At 51.9% G+C, this 22267-nt stretch overlaps 7 protein-coding genes across 7 annotated transcripts; 3 read left to right on the top strand and 4 right to left on the bottom strand.

The window, feature by feature from the left end:
* Positions 1-1430: 1430 nt before the first annotated feature.
* Positions 1431-2252, top strand: L3040_005009 (uncharacterized protein; the record flags this gene model as incomplete). The annotated part of the gene is made up of 4 exons (XM_007294521.1): positions 1431-1482; positions 1549-1776; positions 1832-1970; positions 2030-2252. The coding sequence occupies 4 exons, from the start codon at positions 1431-1433 to the stop codon at positions 2250-2252; spliced, it is 642 nt and encodes a 213-aa protein (XP_007294583.1).
* A 2006-nt stretch (positions 2253-4258) lies between these two features.
* On the top strand, positions 4259-5516 carry L3040_005008 (uncharacterized protein; the record flags this gene model as incomplete). The annotated part of the gene is made up of 4 exons (XM_066156413.1): positions 4259-4795; positions 4843-4900; positions 5165-5245; positions 5305-5516. The coding sequence occupies 4 exons, from the start codon at positions 4259-4261 to the stop codon at positions 5514-5516; spliced, it is 888 nt and encodes a 295-aa protein (XP_066011820.1).
* A 232-nt stretch (positions 5517-5748) lies between these two features.
* On the bottom strand, positions 5749-7016 carry L3040_005007 (uncharacterized protein; the record flags this gene model as incomplete). Its single annotated transcript, XM_007294519.1, has 5 exons — positions 5749-5849; positions 5913-6257; positions 6335-6442; positions 6527-6800; positions 6897-7016. 5 exons carry the CDS (start codon positions 7014-7016, stop codon positions 5749-5751), a joined length of 948 nt encoding a protein of 315 aa, XP_007294581.1.
* Positions 7017-9534: 2518 nt separating this feature from the next.
* L3040_005006 (uncharacterized protein) lies at positions 9535-10883 on the bottom strand (the record flags this gene model as incomplete). The annotated part of the gene is made up of 5 exons (XM_007294518.2): positions 9535-10138; positions 10236-10409; positions 10463-10606; positions 10769-10788; positions 10881-10883. The coding sequence occupies 5 exons, from the start codon at positions 10881-10883 to the stop codon at positions 9535-9537; spliced, it is 945 nt and encodes a 314-aa protein (XP_007294580.2).
* A 2025-nt stretch (positions 10884-12908) lies between these two features.
* On the bottom strand, positions 12909-14051 carry L3040_005005 (uncharacterized protein; the record flags this gene model as incomplete). Its single annotated transcript, XM_007297240.2, has 1 exon — positions 12909-14051. One exon carries the CDS (start codon positions 14049-14051, stop codon positions 12909-12911), a length of 1143 nt encoding a protein of 380 aa, XP_007297302.1.
* A 1715-nt stretch (positions 14052-15766) lies between these two features.
* On the top strand, positions 15767-20211 carry L3040_005004 (uncharacterized protein; the record flags this gene model as incomplete). Its single annotated transcript, XM_066156411.1, has 5 exons — positions 15767-16509; positions 16628-17200; positions 17248-17786; positions 17906-18049; positions 18464-20211. The coding sequence occupies 5 exons, from the start codon at positions 15767-15769 to the stop codon at positions 20209-20211; spliced, it is 3747 nt and encodes a 1248-aa protein (XP_066011819.1).
* Positions 20212-21201: 990 nt separating this feature from the next.
* On the bottom strand, positions 21202-21979 carry L3040_005003 (uncharacterized protein; the record flags this gene model as incomplete). Its single annotated transcript, XM_007297243.2, has 4 exons — positions 21202-21247; positions 21318-21453; positions 21503-21792; positions 21861-21979. 4 exons carry the CDS (start codon positions 21977-21979, stop codon positions 21202-21204), a joined length of 591 nt encoding a protein of 196 aa, XP_007297305.2.
* Between the last annotated feature and the right edge of the window lie 288 nt (positions 21980-22267).

The raw sequence follows: 22267 nt of genomic DNA, 5'->3' as shown, positions 1-22267 counted from the left end.
GTTGTACATCTCCACATCAAGGTATAGGCCGGGCCACGAAGTCAACCTCGAACCATGCGTAGGGTAGGTTCAAATGTAAAATATCCGCAGGTCGAGAGAACATATCGTTTTAGAGATGCTGGAAACGTTCATGTCAGATTTCCCAAACTATTCCTACTTGGTGTTTCTCAGTTATGATACAAAAGGTATCAAACCCATTTTGAAGTCAGAGCCTGGGTTTGGGCTACTCAGTCCTTGGAATCGCCGCGTATCAAGGAGCCTTGAGCGCACTAGCTCGGCTGCTACATCCCGCTGCTGGAAGAACCCATGTCACGTGGCGTCTTCGAGTCAAGCGGTGTTCGGATAAAATCGTCCCTACGTTTCTACTAGAATATGCCTTCGTTCTGACGTAGCGTTTGACTCGCTACAAGTCCTGGTTTCGGCCAGAAAGTTCGACTTTGAGCCAATGAAACACTAAGGGGATCCCCAGATGCCCAGTAGATCTCCCGGCCGATCAGCTTAAGCTCAAAGCTTGACATGAGCCACGTTTCACTCCGGCGTCCGAGTCCGAATCCCAAGTTCCGATTCTGATCTTGGGGCCGGTCTGGTATCCATTTCGAGAGCTGCTTGCTACCCAAGGTGTCTTCGTTTTATGGTTCACACAATCGACGTTTGGAATTGACGTTTGGTAAGAGAGTATACTGACTACCTAGTATGGGAATGGAAACCTTGGTTTGCAAGTAGGACGTCTTACAAGCGGTACTTTGTAAATCTTCATGTTTCTTTACTTTTCGTTAAGCCCCAGATTTCGATCTTCCTGTTAAACTGTGTTTGAGTTTCAAGTTGTGAAGAAGTTCCCGAGCTCAGTCTACGAGACTCGACGTCATGTTGTCGACAATACTCATTCTGGAAATGTCAAAAACACGATCCTATTTCATGCTCGAACAAGGGATCCTCAGAGTTGACGATGAAATAAGCCTTCAGACGAGAGTTGCCGAATGGATTCTCATACAAGCATTAATTTCGAGAGCGTTGCGAAATCGTTTCCAGGGTTTCAATTTCCCAGTTCCAATTATCAATGCGCCCCGATTTACCAGACGGCAGACGCCACCTGAGCGTGGCCAGTCGTAACTTTGCGTTCAAAGATCCTTCTTTGGGCAGAGCTTTGACTGCAAGATGGGAATAGTCGTTCGGAGCTTGTCTCGTCTCAGAAGAGCGCCTTTCCAGATTCGGCGGTCGGCGGTCGGCGGTCTTGACCAGTCAGTCCACCACTGTTCCTCACCATGATCTATTCGTATATAAGTCTGCGATAACTGCTCTTCTTGAATCTTCATTCCACTTCAGCTCTTTCGCATTTTCTATTCTAATTACCAATCATTTTCTTCTTTCAACTTTAATTCGTATCACTTGTTTTCATAATACTCACTCAACTATCTTTTTCAATCGTCAATATGCCTTCCACAATCTCCATGATCATTGCTATCTTTGCAGCTGGCTCTGCAAGTAAGCATTCCCACCCCCCCCGAGGTTTCCCATCGAGTTACAGTACTAACGTGATTACTCACTCAGTTGCTTCTCCCGTTGAGATTGTTGCAAGACAGGGTGGAGGCCAGCCCAAAACCATCCCCGTGGTCGTCGGCAGTCTCACCAACGCAAAGCAAACCACTTTCACCCCGAACACCGTCCAAGCCAATGCGGGAGACACTGTTCAATTCCAGTTCGCGTCAGCCAACCACACTGTCACCCAAGCTTCGGGCGCAGACGCTCCCTGCGCGCCCATGCAGGGCGGCGCCAACAGTACGTGCTCGAGCCGGAGCTGATCAGTCAGATATTTTGCTTACAATTATGGCAGGTGGCTTCATGCCAGTGCAGGCCAACGCGAAGACGTTCATGGCGTTCAACATGAAGGTCACGGATGCAAGCACACCAATGTACATGTACTGCGCAGCGGCCAACCATTGCCAGCTGGGAATGACAATGACCATCAACGCGTCAGTCTTCTTCCCCCATCTTGCCGGAATATGAACGGGAACTAACGACAATCTTACAGAGCCGCCGGAGATGCGAAGGCTTACAACAAAGCCGCTACCAAGCAACAGACAAACACTCCGGCTGACAACGTCGCCGGAGGGAGCATCACCCAAGTTACCAAGAAGCAAGTTCAAGCTGCCGGTGGTGGTGCTGCCGGTGGTAAGGCTGCTGCTGCTGGTGGTGCCGGCGGTGGTGCCGGCGGCCTCCTGGCTGCCTTGGGCGGCGGCAACAAGGGGAACTAAGGTCTGAGGACAAGGAGGGATCGATTCTGCATGGCTTAAAAGTTAATGCCATTGGTAATTAATAGATGGGCAATATGTACATAGATTGCTATATACGCGGCGGATTTGATATCCTCTGCGTCACAATCTCGAATCAAGAGCTAGAAAACCGAGTTGATCTTGGGGTTTTGCCTCATGATCCGATGAATACCTTCTTCTCTGAATCTTTGGTGGACTACTGATATGGCTTTCCGCCAACTTCCCAGATACCTGAACTCCGATCGTGATGCAAAAATTATTCTAGTGTTGCTAAAGCGGCTCCTCAGCTTGCGGAAGCTAGAACAGCAACAGTGAAAGTCTTATCCCGGGAGAGAAAATAGGCGTGGCGTGTTTCCGCGTCTTCATCGTTTCCGATTACCCTTGACCTTAACAAGATTTCTCACTCATCTTACGTTCTATCATGCTCCACTATGAATTGTCGTTTCCCACCCTGAGATCCTCATCACCTCCACCTCGGCCTGCCAAACTGAAGCTCCATTCCGAACAGCGGGTGACCATGAGAATCCTTCCCCGCTTTCGAAAATCAGTATAGGAAGAGAGCGGAGAATCGACCGTCATGCCATGCCGTCACGCGCAAATTCTCCACGAGATTTATCCTCGTCAGTGCCAACATCCCTGCGTATGTGGTAGAAGGAGACGGACATCCATTCCACATCTCCTGAATATCCCGGCTCAGGCTATATGAGTGAATGCATGCTAAGAATCTGAATCAAGTCAACTGATGTGAGAATTCGCGATGAGTCTGCTGCGTCATCGAGGTGTCCACATGCGAGGAAGCCCAAGGCCGATCGCGGCTGAAAATCGTGGGCCTCGCGTCAAAAAAGCCATTTGTTGATCTGGTGCTTCAATCGCTACATGTCCTTGAATGTAGAGCTAGAAGTAGCCGCACGACTTTTGCGGGGGTTGAATATCAATTGTCAGAGTAGAACAAACTGCTGCTGTCCCAAAGCCAACAACAACACAACTTCACCGTACGGCTGGTGTTTTGCATTCGAGTGGATACCATGTTTTCAAGATTTCGACGGATTCTTGAGTCATAAGGACTGGTCACAACGGAAAAGTTCTGGATTGAAATAAGGTGATCGCCTAGGCTATTGAAGATGTCGTCTCGGATATCTCATGTAGCGACTGTCAAAACAGACCGTCTCGCTTACCGCTACCCCTGACGCAGTCACGTGTGTAGGTATTAGCAATCTCTCCGACGAGCTCGCCTCCCAAGACTCAAACCTGGCGGACGACATTCATGAGACGATATCCGTCCCATGGATGGCCAACCCATTCGACATCTCCAAATCAGCCGCCACAACGCCGCAATGGGGTGGCTGGAAGGAGAAAAGTCACCAGTAGCTCTGACCTTGACACATCATGCATCGACCGCATATCGACTCTCTCGTACCTTCCACTCCAGCAGGCGAGCTTCCTTCCGTCTGATGCTTGAGACGGTCTAATAGTTGACACCCTATCATTGTAGTGTCAGGCCCCAGGATATATCTTATCGACTTGGCGGAACCGCCTTGCTCACGGCTGATGTGTAATTACACGGAGCTTTCGAGATATATCTAGATGCGCTTAAGCATATCTGATATCACGGGCAACGCTTTGCGACTGGGTTGAATTTTGGCTTTCAGTTGTAAGAAGCGACGAGGAAGGCCGTATTCCATCGTATTCAGGGCGGCGTGAGCGGGATCTCATACCTGACCAAGCTTAGATCGATTCCCGGATTCCTCTGGCCGCGATGGTTCGAAATATAACAAGATATTGCTCAGCCTACACTGCTTTTTTTTTCTTCTACGTCGCATATTCTGTCTCTTGCAAGCTCACTATACATTCCTTGGCTCCTCAGTTCTGCGAACTTCTACTTCTAAGATTCCTTGTTGCACTTAATCAAGCTTCATCTAGGCCGGTTCTTCTTTAACTATCTGTATCCATTAACCATTTTTGTCGCTCACTCGCAATAAATCGCGACCATGCAGCTCGAGACCCCAACTGTGATTCTCGCCTTCTTCGGTCTTGCTTACACAGCACCAACCAACATGGCCCGAGAGGTTCCCCAAGAACACTCTCACGAGAAGTTCGTCACTTGTCTCCGCACTAGCTTGAAACTCGACAACCCAGAGAAGATCCAGGACCCCATTCTCGGCCTCTTGGGCAACGTAGCCGCAGCCGCAGGAGCAGGGGCGATCACAAACCTGGACTGTCTCCACCAGGCGACAGCTCATCGTGCATTCACTAACGCCAAGGCTGCTGGTGATTTCCAAGCCCAATCCGATCCTCTGATCTTCGCTGCGTTTGAGAGAAATGCCGCAGGTGTTGGTACCGCCAGCGCTCTCTGTAATGAGACAGCCGTCGATCCCGACATCGCTGCCATTACCCAAAAAAAGATTCAGCTTCCGATGGGAGCCGCAGCTACCAACAAGGTGTTGTCCTCGCCCTCGCTAAACAGATTGCTTCTATTGGCGGCAACTCACGAGATGATCTTCTCTCGGGAACCTTCGCTGCAGAAGGTGTGAGTCCTCAACTGACGTTCTACGTATCTCGCTAAAGATTCCAGAAAACAGATGATACGGGCAAAGGAAACACCTGTGACACAGACACAGACACTGAGGGATGTATTTCACGAATAAGCTCATCGTCGACGATGCTACCGCCGCCGAAATGACCGGGGCCGTTGCTGGAGCTTCTGCTGGGAGCTCTGCCTCGAACTCGGACCGTTGCTGCAACTGCTGCCCATGGAGCTTCAGGCTTACCTGCCAAGGCTAATGCCTGTGCGGCTGTTGTGGCTGCCACTACAGTAGTGGGCCGGTCCCAGTCCCAAACACACCAATAATCACCAAGTCTCTCAGCATTTAATGCTCATCGCAAAAGAGTTTCAGCCGCGCCGGCTGCCAAGGCATCGGCCAGCAAAGCCGGAGCCGCTTCAGCCAGCGCAGGATCTGCAAGCCCAGCCTCCGGAAGTACGTTCCCGACCCTTCTTGTTCGTCTCATGGAGCCACCAAGCTGAAACTTCCACCAGCGAACGTCCAGTCCTCCACGGACTCCCTCGGGAGCGCAGCACCCGCCGTCATCCGGTCTTCCGGCGACCGCGCGTTCAGCGTGAACGGCAGCACGTTCGTCGATTCGAGTGCTGCTCTCCAGTTTTCTCGTGTTGGGCAATCATTCAGCTGCTTTCCTTATTGTGCGGGTGGCGGGGGTGGTGGGGGGAGAGGGCAGAGGACGTTGATTTGATATGAGGTAACGGTGTCAATGGGCTCTGTATATCGATGGCATGCGCGTTTTGTGAACGAAACGTATCAAAGGAAATTTTTTTTTTAGTCTAGTCTATTTTCATGCTTTTACAACTGTGCGGTGTCTGTTTCTCATCTCACATCTGCTCGTCACTTTTCAAGCCGTTATCCCATTCATCTCATTGCGGTGCTGAAAAATCCCTCGCCTGGTACTCCTTCGCTAAGCCGCTTGCTTACAACCTCACTGGCAGAATCTGTGCGGTGGAACTGTAATCGAAATCGGTAGTCATCGTACTGTTTCTGCTGTAGGTACTGTGCATGGTCATCGGCCTCGCTGCTTGGAATTTTAGCATTCGTGACGTGGAAACCGGAACCCCCGCCACCATGACAGACTTACCCTGCTGATAGATCGTTTGCTTCGCGGGTTTCTCATCCGTGGGCATCTCCACCACCTGCCCATCCGCCAGGTGCATATACCAATACACGGTGCCGACGAACACGCTCCCGCCCACGATATTGCCCAGCAGCGACGGGATCATGCTCTTCCAGATGTAGTACCCAACCGTCAAGGGCTCGGGAGCACCGAGGAAGAGGGCGAGGGGGATGAAGTACATGTTTGCGACTACGTGGTCGGTGCCGAGCCCGGCGAAGCATACCACGGGGAACCATATGGCGACGATCTTGGAGATCACGTCGCGGGAGGCGAGGGCGAGGAAGACGGCCATGCAGACGAGCCAATTGCCTGGCGCAGGACCGGTTAGCGGGCGGGCCTTCTGGAGAGGGGGAGGGAGGAGGGAGGGGTTGAGGAGGAGCACGCACAGAGAATCCCTTTCAGGAAGATCTGATGCCACTCGGGGACTACGGCCTTGACCCTTGCGAAGTTCAGGGCTTCGTCTCTGTAGGCGCCCTTATCGAAGGTTCCCCCATCTGTGATTGCGGGCAGGCGTTCGTCAGCATCGTCGTCCCGCTACTACGCTTCAACGACCGGCCCGGGAGGCAGGGAGAACATACATCCTGTCAAGATCGCCATGAAGAATAGTACGCCGGCCAGGTTCGCGAAGAAGCTCACGAACCAGGTCTTCAGCAGGTCCAGGAAGCTGCATCGGCGATGGAGCCAGGCCACGGTCGAGTACATGCAGTAGCTCGTAAACAAGTCTGCGCCTGTCATCACCACCATGATGAGGCCGACGGGGAAGACCATGGCAGAGATGGTACGTATCAGGCCCGGAGCATTGTCTCGGAACCATGGGGACGCGCTTGTTGAGAGGGAGAGGGCGGCTCCGCACTGCAGCACAGGTTAGCCTTGATGCCCTTCTCTCTCTCTCCACCCCGAGGCTTAAGCGAGAAGAGGGATATCGATGGTTGGTTGGAGGAGGCTTACCGAGACAAAACACCCACCCATAAAGGAGTTGATGAACATCTTGTCCAGACGGGTGCGAGCCTTCTTCTCGCCCAACCTCGAGACAAGCTCGGTCGTTTGTGCGGGAGTGAGCGCATCCATCTTGAGTGACTGTAGAAGTAAACGGCTTCGATATTACCCACTTCTGGATGCCGCAATTGAACAAGCGATGATGAACCTGATCTCGCCAATCTGAACAAAAAACGAAATGTGGGAGAGAATTCTTGCAGAGACGAACGCCTCGAAGACGGATGTTCAAATCAATATAAATATCGACTGCCTGCAACGCGGAACGGTCCGGACCATCACGCATAGCCACGTCTGGAAATTAACGGCTCAACCTCACTCCCACTCCGGAGGTCGAACCACGTACTCCTGCTTCGTACTTTTAGAGTTCTGCCCACTTCTTTGCAAACTCTGTTTCTCTCGGCTACAGGGTTCGATCTGTTTTAAGATCGGAAATTATTTTTTTTCTTTTTCTCTCTGGGTCGGAGCTAGAATTTCCCCCTCCAGCTCGGGAAGCTTGTGTGAATCTTTTGCAATTTGACTTTTTAAAATAGACGAAAATAAAAAGGGACGAGAAGTCTGGGTACCATCGCCCGTTACTCAATCTGTGGGCAGAGCCGACTTGGCGGCGCCGCGTCGGCACCCAAGGACGGGGACGCACTGCAAGGCGAGACGCCTAGTTTCACTACTATACGGTACCATCGAGGGAGCATTAATCACTCATAGTACTGTGATGGTCTTCGACGTGCAAACGGTGCACCGTTCGGTTTTTGATGGTCAGCAACTAGGATAGTTCTAATTATGTGTCGCTGTTCTATTATTGTGCTGGATTAAAGTGGTGAAAATTCTACTTCTGGCGTACCGGTACTTTTGATATTACGCGTCCATGCGCTGACTTCCATAAGGTACTTACAGGTGTAAATACTATAATAAGCGAGGAATGCAGAAATCAGACTTCTGTTAAAAATACATTTTCTCTACTACCAATTTTCATTCAGTAATTACCTATACTTACTATCGACCTGTGGTTCGTTTTTGTTAAGTCGAGCGGTGTTCCACGCAGACAAGTGAAATTCGATCATTTAAGACAGTTTTTGGCTATATTTTCATTACATTGCAATGTCTTGACCTGCAATGAATGGATGCATCTTTATACCTACGATACATATCTGTAAAGCAATTTTCTCTGAGTATGTAAATACACTACTCTATTATGTTTTATTAATAGTTGTTCTTAAATAAGTGTTTTGATAAAAGTGTCCCGCCTTGGCGGCTCCGACTCGCGGGGGAAGTCGGATCAATTCTACAATAATTATTTAAGGTAGCCGACGATTACACGGCTCGAAAAACTACGCGTCGACCTCGATGCTATTTCAATCAAGGCTGAGATACTAAATATTGCTAGTCGTTATCTAGTGACAATACTAGGTCACAGGAGGAAAGCTTCTGATGATGTTGCTTGACTCGACTTGTATTATTTAGGACTAGGAATTGGGGTGAGGTTGTAGGTACCGGTAGTAGGAAGTAGCGCCAAGGCCTGAGGTCCGTGAACTGCCTTGGTGGCACGTGCACCCGGCTCTCCTTCCACTTTACCTAGCAACATCTTCCATCTCGTGTGCAGCAAGTACGGTATTGCTGCGGTGCTAGTCCTCGATCAAACATCACCACAACAACGACCGCCAAATGATTGAAAGTTTTTCTTGACGATGCCATAGGAAGAGATCAGACCTCGCCTTCATGGTATCATTCGCTCAACCAAAATACAACTGTCTTGCCTGCACCAAGCCACTTGCAACCAGATCTGGATTACTCTCGAGGTGACTGAACCGAAGATCTGCTCACCCTCCAGCCGGGAGCATTGGTTGGAGGTGACGCATACCGCGTTAATATATACGTCCAGAGCATCCTATTAAAGAGCCAGGCCGGTAGCTAAAGGCAGAAAAGAAACGCAGCAAGATACTCTCCATTGCTGAATAATCGATTTGATTAATCGACCCTGGGAGCAAGCTGGAAATCTACCAATACTTAGCACTGACAGAGCTCACTGTCCACCAGCTTAGTAGTTCATGAGCAGGATTGCAAGACTGACAATGTTGAATCATAAGGCGCTTGCGCTTCGAAATCCGCATGGAATATTGCTGGTAGAACTTCAAGCTCGCGGCCTTGCTATCCGATTTATTCTCAGCTAACTCCTTGCATCTGGTTATGATAACGTTGCCGTCCACGTAGAAGATATTACCACATCGCTCCTACAACAAACCTGAGCTTCGCCAAATATATGTGAAAAGGCCGCTTCCGCGTGAGAATTGAAGGCTGGAAGCGATAGGTTATTCGTGCCAGCAATTACTGAGAAAAACAGGGCCGCTTCGTTATATTTTCCTTGGCCAATGTTCTCAACCAGATACTCCCGGCATAATGCAGACCACTTTTACAGCATCACATGTGACTGACGCCTATACGCTTCGTAAAAAAGTGAATCAACAAAACTCAGGACTCCGTTGGGCCTGATTTCTCGGATTAGAGCCCTCTAGAAGCTGAGACTCTAGAAGCTGAGACTTCAGAAGAAACCAAGATGGAATACAGAGCTAGCTAGCTATGTAGCGGTAGCACCCGACTAATCAATGGCATCGACAAAAGCATCCCAGTAGGCCTCGTCGAAGTCCACTTCCTCAAGCTCTCTCTCCGGGCCGCCTCCTATCCCTGCATAAGCGTCCTCATCGATCCTGACCATCGCTACTCCATCCTTCAAGCGAACAAGCTCCTTCACACCCGCCTTCCACCTCTCCGGCCCGCCCACCAGGAACTCCAGCCGCTGCCACTGCGCAGCCCAGCCCCTCGTGCCGGGATACTTGCCCGTCTCGTGTATCGTTGCGCCCTCCACGTGCGTCCCTTCCCTGCCCTCGCCCCGGAACCCGAACGTGGGCTTGACGTTCTCGCTCAGGGACAGGCGGCGAAGACTCGAGACGCCGGCGGGGTGGAACGGTGCTTGCTTGCCCGTGACGAACCCGGCGTCGTTGCTGCTGCTGCTGCTGCTGCTGGAGAGAGAGGTCCAGGTCGCGTGTTGCATGAGGATCAGACCCGTCAGCATCCAGATTGCGGGTCGTCGCGCGGAGGGCTTCTCCCACTGGGCTAGGGTCTCGGCGGCAGACAGGTGGGAAGAGAGCCACCTCCTGGCGGATGGAGATGAGAGTGTGACTTCTCGGAAGAAGTCCTCGGGACTGTGCAGAGGGGGGGGGAATACGTCAGATGGGATGAGGGGTTTTGCGAGGAGGGCGGGGCTGGGCTTGACTTGACTTGACTTGACTTGACACGCACTCTTTGATCTCGATTCTCGTCGTCTTCTCCGATGCTGCGACGCGGTATCGCTGGGCTGCAGCGTGGGAGGCTGATTGCGGAGCAGCGTGGCCTTGTTCGCTGCCTTTGCCGAGCGTCAACGCGTAGTTTCCCAGAGAGGTTCGCTCGGCCCAAGCAGGAGGGGAGTCCTTGATGCTGGGAAGCGTTAGTCTCTTTCAGCTGCGTTGCTTGGGTATCCATATCCCTACTCGGTGTACGCTTTCTCGACATATGGCTCGTAGAAGCTTGGATTCTGGTAGTCGTGAACTAGGTTTCCCAGATGGAGGTGTTTCCCATCGATCCCGGCATTGTAAGTGACATATGTGACTTTGTCCTCTGACATGTTCGTCTTACTTTGAGTCAGATCTTCAACAGGAGATTATTAATTTGATGACTTGGGAGATTGATCGTGTTTAGAGGTCAATTAAGGAAGGTCTATGGAGGATTCGGGTTGAGATCAAGGACGAGCTACCCCGCACTTCTGTCAGGGCCTCTATCACACCACGCCTCCATACCCCGAATTTGGGACACAAACCTAGTGATCCAATCAGCTATGAGAGACCAGAGCAGGTGCGATAGTTTTACAACATAAGATCCTATGGAATGCGGCTATAGCGGGACCCATACCATTTTCTCTGCCCCTTACAATCAACCGAGAAACTTCAGATACAGCAGATCCTCAAAAACGACGGAGCAGCCTAGCAAGAACGGACACGCAGATTTAACATATCCATCAAGTTACATAAAGGGCCTCTCAAAATCTCAAGCCTTCCAGACCTCAGGAGATCGAGTCCTGCAGCTGCATGTTGGCCATAAGCGAGCCTATCAAAACACCGCCCCTGTATTGACAAGCGAGCGAGCGAACGAGGCGAAGAGCCTGATGTCCCAGAGAGAAATCAAGACTCCTACTGAAGCCAACGCAGTAGGACCACAGAGCTGGAGATCGTTCGCACTTCTATGGACGACTGCACCATTTCAATGTATATGTGTAGGACTGTCCAGGTACGTCAGCGTATGTACATAGCTTCCCCCCAACACGTATTCACGGACCAACAACGAGGGCTCGGCCCAACTCCCTCCGTTTACGTTTACGCCTTGGCTACCTTTTCATGTCCTTCCTCAATACTCACTCTAATTCAAATATCCTCCCTTGTTTTCCCAGTCTCCGCCGAATCCAAATCAAAGCGCCTTCCCCCCCCCGCCCGCCCCTTTTACCATCCAGCGTGCTCATCTCTTCCATCTGCTCCATAATATCGATTTCATATCCATTAAGCACGCAAGAATCCTCTCACAAGAAATTTTCCAGCTTGTGATGAATGAGGAGAAGATTAAAGGAGATATTGTGCACTGAATAAATGTATTAGATAAGTACGCAAAGACACTCCCGCTAATGAGCGAGTAGTATAATTAATCGATGAGCTAGCGCAGCCATAGCCAATTACAACTCTTTCACTTGGCACGTCGCTGTACCTTCCCTTTCTGAAAGGTCCTTGGACGGGCCTTCCACCCGCCCGACGTAGATCGATAAGATTACTATTACTGTTATATATATACATACAAAAGGAAACATCTTATAACTCAAGAAGAAGAAAAAGCCAACTCCCCCTTCCCCCCCCTCCCCCCCCCCAAAAACCCCAACCAAGCACAACAACACCCCAGCCACAACCTCAACACACACACACACACACACACACACCCATAGTCCAACCCCAACATACCCCAACCCCAACCCAAACATCCCCCAAACCCAACGCCCCTACCCTCTTGCAAGCAAGCCTTAGCGTTGGCATCACAGGTATAACGCAAAGGTAACCACGCATCCGCTGCTTCGAGTAGATAGATCCAACTGGTTTCGCATGCCTTCTAACTACCTATGTAAAGTGGTAGCTACTTATAGCTACCCATATAAACGGAAGGTAACAGACGCACTTGACGCACTCGACTCACTTGACGCACTTGACGCACTTGACGCACTCGACTCACTTGAATCCCTGGACTCCCTGGACTGAGTCAACTCAGCTGGCTGTAGCCAACCAAGCTAACCGCTATTCTTGCTTGGCCCTACGAAGCCAGCGACTTACGCAGTGCGCAGTACTGCAGTTAACCGTGTCCCACTGCGAACCTCCAAGTTTCGCAAGCGGAGTTGATGTGGTGTGGATTAAGCTCTGAGGCAGTGTTTCTGAAAGGGGGGGGGGGGGGGGGGGGAGTGGAGGGAGGAGGGCTTTTGTGTATAGGTAGTGACTATGTAAGCGAGCGAGTGGGCGGGCAACTAACTCACTCAGCTCAGCTCAAGGTGACTGATTGCGAGGTGGGCCACTAGTGCGCATACTTTTACTATAGCGAAATCAGGTGAATATGGCGGGCCGCCTTGCAATTACTGTCGATTGGGCATATGGGAGCAGGGGGTGGGGGGAGGCAAGACCACTTTTGGCCAGACCGAGCGTCGCTGAACTGGTCAGAGTCGGCATGCTGCCGTGAAGTTCTGATGGACAGGTGAAGAGCCGTAGCAGTAGGAATTGGGAGGTTTTCAAAAACCAAAAGAGAGAGATAGATATATATATATATAAGTTTTTTTTCTTTGAAAAATCTTGCCATCTCAGCTAGTATGAGAACCGCTTCTAAATTCGACATTGCAAGTGGCCGCCCAGTCGCTTATCAACACCACCCAAACTTCTCGTTCGCAACCCAGTTGATCTCCTCAACCGAGCCCTCGCCGTACCACATCAGACTTGCAATACTTTCCTCATCGCGAACAACAAACGTCGATTGCAGCCCGGTCCGCTTGACCAGAGCCTTCAACGTGTCGCTCGGGTTCCACACATCCACCTCGGGTAGTTGCCACTCTTGCGCCTCGGCTTGCGCAAAAGCCAAGATACCCTTCAGTTGGTGGGCGTTGGCTTCCGTATCTCGATCATCCTCGACTACCAGCCTCAGTATATGAAGTTTGTTCCCCGACGTGGGAACGAGAGGACCGTAGAATACCCGGGTCCAGATAGCCCAGACCCGTGATCCCGGCTCGCCAGAAACAGCTCCTTTGATAGTAGGCGACTTCCCGAAGATCTTGCCCGTGACGAAGTCCTCGCGCATGTGGTGCCACTGCATACACTCATAGTTCGGGATCAGAGATACGTGGGTCTTGCCGTCCTTTGCCGAGGTTGCCAGCTCTTCCCGTAGAAACTCCTCGTCTTTGGCACAGAGCGCAGGGAGGTCTGGGTATGTGAGCGGTGTTACACCTGTCGACCGAGTGGAAGCAGCTGGCGGGAACGAGAAATGCGTGCTGGGATACGTAGCCCATCCGAGCTTTGCGTAGTATTTCGTGCCGATATCTGAGTAGAGGATACTGAACGGGACGTGGTCCGTCGACTCGACCTGCCACGTCTTTAAGATAGGAGCCAGTTCCTTCAGCATGCGGCTTGCGTAGCCTCTTCCTCTGAACTGCGGGTTGCTGAACACACTGCCGATTCCATGTGTGATGTTCTCTTTTATGATTCCGTCCTTGGCGACCAGTACTGGTTTCCGCAGAGATTCGCAGCTGGCAAGGATAGGGCGCTCGTTCGGGGGGAGCCCGCGTTCGACCAGGACCCAGTGGGTGATGCCGCCATCTTTCGCCAGAGGGACCGTCATCAGGTATCGTTCGCGCTCGATGTAATCTGGGAGGGGCAGAGCGGTTCCCCAGTTCACGGAGTTGAGGTTCCATGTCACCAGCCGCTCTTCGGGAGTAGGGTTCGTGAGGTAGAGGGAGGGAGACTTGGAGTCTGGGAACTCGATCGAGCCATTGTCGGGGGTGTATTCTCCCATTGTTTTCGTCTTTTGTGTCGCTCCGACTTTCGATTTCGAGTTCCTTCGAGAGCGCTTGCCTTTGAGTTGAGCCTGCCTGCCTGCCTGCCTGCCTGCCTGCCTGTTTGTCTGTCTGTTGCTGGGAAGACACACACGACAAGCTCGAACAAAGAGGAAGGGCGAGTGTTCCCAACAATGAAAGTTATCAGTGGAAGCCGCCCAAGAGGCCCCGAGGATCAAGTAGGGGAGGCGTAGGTATGGGTATGGGTATGGGTATGAATATGAATATGGGTATGGAGATGAATATGGGTATGGAGATGGGGATGGGGATAGGGAGATATGGACATGAAAGACGATGGCAGGAGAGAGGAGGGGGACTGTGACATGAAAGAGCAGCCGAAGGTGGCCACGGGCCTGAGTATATACTTCCGTGCCCTTCCTTACCTTCGCCCTATGGCTTCTATGGGATCCCCCGTGAGAAGTTTCATTCGCGTACTGAATGGGAAGGGCGCGCACACTTGACGCGCTGTGTTGACCATTAACGGCAGGAGATGACGAACGAGGAGGGTTGGGTTGGAAGTTGCAGGCAGGTGGATCATCCGGATTCCGAATCGGGGTTGCAGGGAGTTGCCCTGCAGATACAGATGCAGGTGCAGATGCAGATGCAGATGCGGGTGCGGGTGCGGGTGCGGGTACCAAGGATGGAAATGGATATTGAAATCAGAAATACTACGTACCGGTATATACGGAATAATGATTGATCCTTTTCATGTGGAAGAGTACCTCCCTCCCTTGCCTACTCAAGGGGGATGGGGGATATTCTCTCTTTTCCAGATGCACGAAAAACAGTCAGATGGATACCGGTAGGTACCGGTAATCAGGGCCTGGCCACGTGACAGCGCTACGATAAGACCGATAAGTAAAGCTCCATTCCACTCCACTCCACCCCTCCATTCCACTCCATCCCCTCCTTCCCCTCCATCCACTCCTTCCCCTCCACGAAGCTCCCCTCCGATTCACATGTTGCATGAGGGCATCAGGGCATGAGGCATGAGAGCATTCACCACCGACTTGACGTAGACCATTCTACTTCTCCCTCGCCAATACCACCACCTTCACCTTCACCACCTTCACCACCTTCACCACCTTCACCACCTCTACCTGCACCACCACGGCTACGAACATGTCCACCATCATTCTTCCGGGAATCTCGATGGCGGAAACCTCGTGAACACAACGTCGCGCCTGCTTTTCTTTCCACTTCCTTCCTGTCGGAACTGGAACCGTCACATCCGCTCCTGTCCATTCGAGTTGAGCGCTACTTCTCTTCTTCCAGCCGTCTGCCGGCCTAGTATTGATTGGAATGGATGTATCTAACACGTGCTATCATCATACAGCTGGCCAACAACACCAATTCTCCCTCTATCCCATCACACACTCACCCTCGTTACACATCCCAAGTCCCATCCGACCGACCGATAAGCACTTTCTTTACGCACTTGAAGGAGGCTGAAGTGAACCCCGACTCGACGAAGCCCGCCAAAGCAGCCAGACTGCATCTGCGCAATACTCTCCAGTAGATACTTTGAGAGCTCCTGGCCACATACAAAACAATATTCATCGACCGCGCTTCGGAGATCCCATGTGGGAACTATCACTTGGAGAGCCTTTCACCGAATCACCTACGGCAACGGCCACCGCGAGATAGACCTGCAGTTCGCATTTTATCGCCCGCTATGAACGCAATCTCCCAAGTGGCGTTTGACAACGGCGGCCCTGTCCGCCCCCCAGCGGGGAGTGTTATTGATCTCACCTCCGATAGCGAGGAAGGTGAGGACGTTTTTGCCGACTCCCTAGAATCTCCGTTCAAGAATGAGAGACCGGACGCCATGAACAGAAAATTGCCTGAACCAGCTGCGGAGGTGGAAAATCTTCCCCCATCAGTTCTACCCCCGATCCATCAGCCGGTGCTACCACCACTCCAACGCCGACCTGAGCTCGCGAACCGTCAAGCCGTATGGGAAGACTACTTCCTGGTCCAAGAGTTCAATGACGAAGTCGTCGCTGGAGCCTTCGACTTCGAAGGCGATCTCGCCATGCACCCCCTGCCTCCACAGCAGGCTCCAGCTTCACCAGATTCAGCCCCCGCTGTTCCTGCCTCTATGTTAAGCGCCCAACAAAACGTACCAACGGAAGCAGCGTCGCGGGTGACCTGTATTGACACACTGGTCGATATGTTCCCGGATATCTGCAGAGACTATGTATCGGAACTCTATGACACCATATCCAAGTCTTCACAAGTATTAATCACACACATCCTTGACAAGATCGACAAAGGAACCCCGTACCCTAATGCCAAAGACAAGCAAAAGGTGCTGAAGAGGAAGAGAGAGGTTGATGAAGACCAGGAGGCTGCTCGCAAGTATGGAGCTCCCGAGCGGGAGATGTCTGCTGCTATTGGTGGAGTCCGTCCTTTCATGTAAGTCTTTTTTCAAACGAAGTCGATGGCTTGCCAGAAGTCTTAAGCAAATGCCCGATAGAGTAGACACTATTAATCGAGTCTTCCGTGTACTACAGACAGCACTGACATCTTCTAGTGCCAAGATCTTGTCACTGGAATTTACCCGTACACCAATCTCTTTCATTGCTAGCACCTGTAGCCAGACCAAATATCGATTGTTTTCAGCATACGAAATTCTTGAAGAGGCCCAGAGAACGTACAACAAGGACCAAGATCCACCGTATGTGATGCTGAAGAACGCGAGAAGAGGCGACGACTACTCGCCTGCCAAGACAGCAGCGTATCTCGCTTCGCCTGCGGGACTAAACGGTGTCGTAGATCAGGAGAAGGTCGAGATTTACGAGGAACTGCAAGCTGCAAGAAGGATCAGAGACAAGGCAGATCAGCGAAGAGCAGCAGAGCGTGCTGCCGAGGCCGAGGAAGCAGAAAATGTGGCGAGAGCAGAAGCCGATGGCACCATGTCTGAATGCGGCTGTTGCTATTGTGACTACCCTATGAATCGCATGGTCCACTGCAATGGCGATGAAATGCATTGGTTCTGCCGAGGGTGCGCAAAGCGGAATGCAGAGGTCGAGGTGGGGAAATCTAAGTACGAGCTACTTTGCATGTCAACAGATAAATGCAGCGGTGGCTTCTCTTCCGACCAGAGGTATGTCTTCCCGTGTCTTCGTGGCACTTCTTCACTGACTTTCACAGGGCGCAATTTCTGGACGACAACACGAAAGTAGCTTTGGAACGAAATGAGCAAGAAGCAAATCTACGCCTAGCGGGTATCGAGAATCTTGCAAGCTGTCCGTTCTGTCCATTTGCCGCCGAATATCCGCCTGTTGAAGTCAACCGCGAATTTAGATGCCAAGATTCAGAGTGCGAAAGAGTCAGCTGCCGCCTCTGCAAGCTTGATTCTCACATCCCCAAGACCTGCGAGGAAAATGCCAAGGAGAACGGTCTATCAATTCGACGCCAAATCGAAGAGGCGATGTCTGCTGCCATGATCCGGAAATGCAACAAATGCGGCACGCCCTTCGTCAAAGAAGAAGGATGTAACAAGATGTCCTGCACCCGCAACGGGTGCCGCAACATACAGTGTTATGTCTGCTCGAAATCTTGCGACTACAATCATTTCAACGACCCCAGCCGAGGTGGCAAGTTAGGTAACTGTCCCCTCTTCGAGAGCGCTGAAAAGCGACACAACGAGGAAGTCCAGAAGGCAGAAAAGGATACATTGGCAAAAATCTGTAAGATAAAGTCCCCCCACCTTGCTCGTTCGGCTCCGAAATGCAAGTCCCAAGAGCAGAGAGCCCGAGACCGTCACAAATAGCGAGAATCTGCAAGCCCAGGACTAACTTTGATGGAGTGGCCGATCACCCGGAATATACTGAGGACGACCTCAAGGTCAAGGTGTCCGAGAATGTCCGCAAAGCCGAGGAGAAGCGAAAAGAGAGAGTAGATCCAGTATTACGTCACATTGAGGTCATGCAGGCTCGCGCAGGACGTCCTGGTCAGTAGACCTTTCTCTCCTTTCTTCTTCTTTCTTTTTTTCTTTAAGAGAAACTCCGCCGCGTACGGCCTGTATATCCTCGTTTATTGATAGCCGAACAATTGGAATCACTCAAGTGGTCTATCTATTCTGGTCATGCTTCGTTCCCTGTCATAGCCCGGTTGTCACTTTGCGGATGTCCTAATCAGCACAAGGCCTTCGAGCCTCTCCCTTTCCCCCAGACCACAACTCTCTGCCCCTTGTTCCCCAGCACCCTCTTCGAGATGGTAAGTGCCTGCAGAAGGTCATCTGTTGGGATAAAAATATCTTCAATGTCCAGCGTCCCAGACCAAACAAAGCTTACTGCTCACAATTGTCTGTCCCACCCTCTTTACAGTTCGCAGGCTAACTATCAACCATACGTTCGTTACGTAGACTTCAGGAATGATGACGACTCCGGCGACGAAATGGACCTTGACCAGGCCGAGGGCATCGCGTTTCCTGGCCTCCTACCACAAATCCGTGCTCGTGTCTTTGCGCCGCAATTTAGAGCACCACCCCCGCGAATAGCAGCGCAGGTCCGCGGGGATGATATTCTAAGACAAGTCGAAATTGCACCAGTTGATCTTGCTCTCCTCCGTGAGCAAATGAATCGAATCCATGCCCGACGTGCTGAGCTAGCCGTGCCACAAGCTGCGGCTCAGGAGCGATTTGATAATGCAGCAATGCGAAAAAAACGTGATTTTGAAGCAGCAGCACGTGTAAGGTACTTACAAGCGATGATCAGATCACGGGGCGGTGGTCCCTTGGATGGACCGGTGCCTCCAGCACCTCAAGAGCGACTTCTCAGACCGGCAAACGCACCGGAAGTCGCAGTTGGGGAGCAACTGGCACCAAATCAGGATCACTCACGCGAGCTAGGTTTCTTGCAAGGTTGGGAACCGGCCGGCCGCGAAGTATACCGCCAACAACGGATGGCCGGATATCATGATGTTGGGGAGCGAGGCATCATGCAGAATATGGGTCCTGAGCTTCAAGTTGCTCTTATGGAAGGACCGTTGGGTCGACCAGCCGTTCAGATACTCAAAGGGCGACAAGCCGCACCAGAAGATGTATCAGTGGTTGGCTCGGCCGAGGCTCCTCCTGATGAGCGGATTGTCGGGCGGGGTGAACGCAATCATAGACGTCAAGCGGTAGCGAATGGTAATCAAACCCAATTTAATCACATTCACGCTCAACCTCTCCAACCCGCAGGCATGTATGGTCGTGCAGCGGCTTTGCGACAGGCATTCCACGCTCGGATTCGCCAGCGAGCTCTGGAGGGAAACTTGGTGGATATCGCGCGGAAACAGGACCAGGCGGCTGTCGCTAGAGCCAGACATCGAATTGGGCTTGGCTTAGGCGCTGGGATAGACGCGGCGCAACGGAGAGATGATGTCGAAGCAGGTGCGGGTGGAATACAACGAGAAAAAGCTGTAGGGCGGGAGGGAAGATTGCCCATTATCGGAGCGGACGGAGGTAATGCTCATGTCAAGAACATTGAGGAATTGGAGCTTGAGTTGCGCAACGCCCTCGAAGCAGAAAAACGAAACAAAAAAACAGCAGCCAGAGCTGAGCAGCTAAGAAGCCCCCTCGAAAACCTCGAGAGGGACTTGGCTCTCCCGGCTCGCTTGTTCATGGCCGTGCGCCGAGACCTTCCTCCTGCACAGCCCATGCCTGGACCAGCACCCGAGAGGGGAGCAGTAGAGGGCCCAAATGCGCAGCAGAGACAAAGAATCGGAGACATCGCTCATCGCTCTTTTGGCGCTCCTCTCAGAGGACACCACAGAAAAGATGGCGTGAATCATGGCTTGCAGATAGATGCCGTCGCTCGTGCCCTGGATCGCGCTCGGCAACATGCCCAGCAACAGGCCGAGCAACGGGCCCAGCAACAGGCTCAGCAATATGCGGCGATGATTGCGGCCCAGCAACAGGCCCAGCAACAGGCCCGGCAACAGGCGGCGGCGATGATTGCGAGGCTCAATGCTGGTCCCGCACCCCGATATCCTGGTATCGCAGGTGAGCTTTGGGGTGAGATGAGGAGAGGTGTGGTGTTGCCGCGGGTACGAAAGGCAGGGAAGTATGCACACCTTGAGAGGGAGTTGATGGAGGAGGCTGAGAGGGAGAAGTCCGGCACCGAGTGAGATGCTGCTTTTCTGTCTACCTCTCTGTCTGGAAGGTTGGGGTCGGTCAGGTCGTTTCTTGCGACACAAAAAAAAATAACAGCACGGGACAAACGGGGCGTTCAAAAAACTGATGATTGATTGGGCTGGCTGGCTGGGGTCGGACGTATGGGATCTGGAGTTGAGCTGGTGGATACCCATTGATTTTTCTCTTCTTCTCGTCCCCACCTTTTTACGCTCTCTGGCGCACAAAAAAATAAGATTGCAATGGTAACAGAGTAGGTAATGATGAATGAAATGAATGAATGAATGAATGAATGGATAGATAGACAGACAGATGGATGGCTGTGTGAAGATGAAGATAAACCTGATTTACTGGGGGAGTGGCTGGGGGCGAGGGGGCTGATTGAAGTGAGGATTGCCTGCCCGCTGCCCTTTGAGCGTCTATTCCTTTATTTTTGTTCTGAGAGCGGCTTTTCATGATGGGAGAGGGGAGAGGGGAGAGGGGAGAAATAAAAAAAAGGGGGGAGGTGGGGGGAGGAGGGGAAAGTGATTGGTAAAGTTTGTTTGTTTGTTTACTTACTTATTCGCGGAGAGCTGATCGTGATATGTGATGATGTTCATAATTGATTTGAAACTGATTTGAAGCGGGGAGAGAGGGGGGGGAAGGGGGAAGGGGGGCAAGTGATTGGTAAAGTTTGTTTGTTTACTTACCTCGCGAGAGGGGAGGAGAGGGGGAGGGGAGGGGAGTGATGGGGAGGGGAGAGATTGGGGAGGGGAGAGATGGATTTGGGGTAAGGGTAGGGGGGTATTTGAGATCTGGTTTTTACTCCCGGGTTTTGAGGATTTATTTGGTTTTATAGTTGTAGTTCTGTTTGTTGCGCTTGGTGCGTGATGAAGGAGGGGGAATGGGGGGGAGGGAGGAGGGGATTGGTGAGTAGATAGGTAGGTAGATGTGTTGGGGAAGATAAATTATAATAGTAAGGTAGGTACCTGTAGGTAGGTACCTACCTATACAGCTTTGCTTGTCGAGGTTGGCGTATGTCTTGTTCCTCGCCTGTTCCAAGTATGTGTTAGGTCTCGAGGCTTTCCACACTACGCTCTTGCATGTATGTATGTATGTATACCTGACGGCGCCAGCTTCGTGCCGGGCCAAAGGGCCTGCATCGACAATCGAGCCTATCCAATCCTTAGAACAGATACACACTCCCTTCAGTCCCCTCGGCGGAACCGACCACACCATCTTCCAGATCAGCTCTTGTTCTACACGTCCACACACCCATCGTCCGTCACCTCTTCCCCTCGGCTCTACTCCTCGCAAACTTCTCATGCCACTTGTTCACCTTCGCGTCTTTCTTCTTCTCCCCGGGGCCAGCCTCCTCCTGCAAGATCAGCTCCACCGTGTCCTCGATCTTTGCCACCGCTGTGACGCTCGGCTGGCTGACGAAGCCGTCGGCGTCGTCGGCGGGGGTCGGGCCGGTGCGGGACGGCTGCAGGATGAGGAGTGGGTTGGAAGTGTTCTTTTGGCGCATCTGGTATTTGTTTGTGCCGTGGGTGAGGATGGCGTAGCTTGGGGCTGAGGTGGAAGAGGTGATGGTGAGGCTGGGGGTGTGGGCATAGGCGTGTTAGTTGGGGGGGCGCGTTGGAGAGAGGAGAGGGGGATTGAGTACGTTGGGGGGTTCTCGGACTCGAGGAGGGAGAGCAGCTCGGGTGGGAGCTCGAGGAGCTTGAACGCTTGCTGGGTGTGGCTAGAGGAGATGGGGATGTCGGTTGTGTACTGGGTTGCCATTGTTGCAGATGTAAGTAGTTGTGTTGCTGTTGTTGTCGTCGTCGTTGCTGGGGTAAGCGATCGGGTTATCGTGACAATCGTTCTCTCTCTTGGCGAATAGACTCGACACCTATTGTACCGGTAGCTCTTCTATCAAACTGAATATTATCTTAATCTTCCTTCCAAGGTGCCACTGCTTGAAAAGTACTGAGCCGGGTTGAAGAAGATGCGTTCCGTATTTACATCGACGCGACCCTGACCAATCAACGCGTCGAGATTCCCGTGACTGGCTTGTGCTCTTCCTCTGCA

Source organism: Drepanopeziza brunnea, assembly GCF_022702325.1.
Source record: "Drepanopeziza brunnea f. sp. 'multigermtubi' strain 214-2 chromosome Unknown ctg7, whole genome shotgun sequence".
NCBI classification, from domain to species: domain Eukaryota; kingdom Fungi; phylum Ascomycota; class Leotiomycetes; order Helotiales; family Drepanopezizaceae; genus Drepanopeziza; species Drepanopeziza brunnea.
This window is presented reverse-complemented; position numbering and strand designations above follow the sequence as displayed.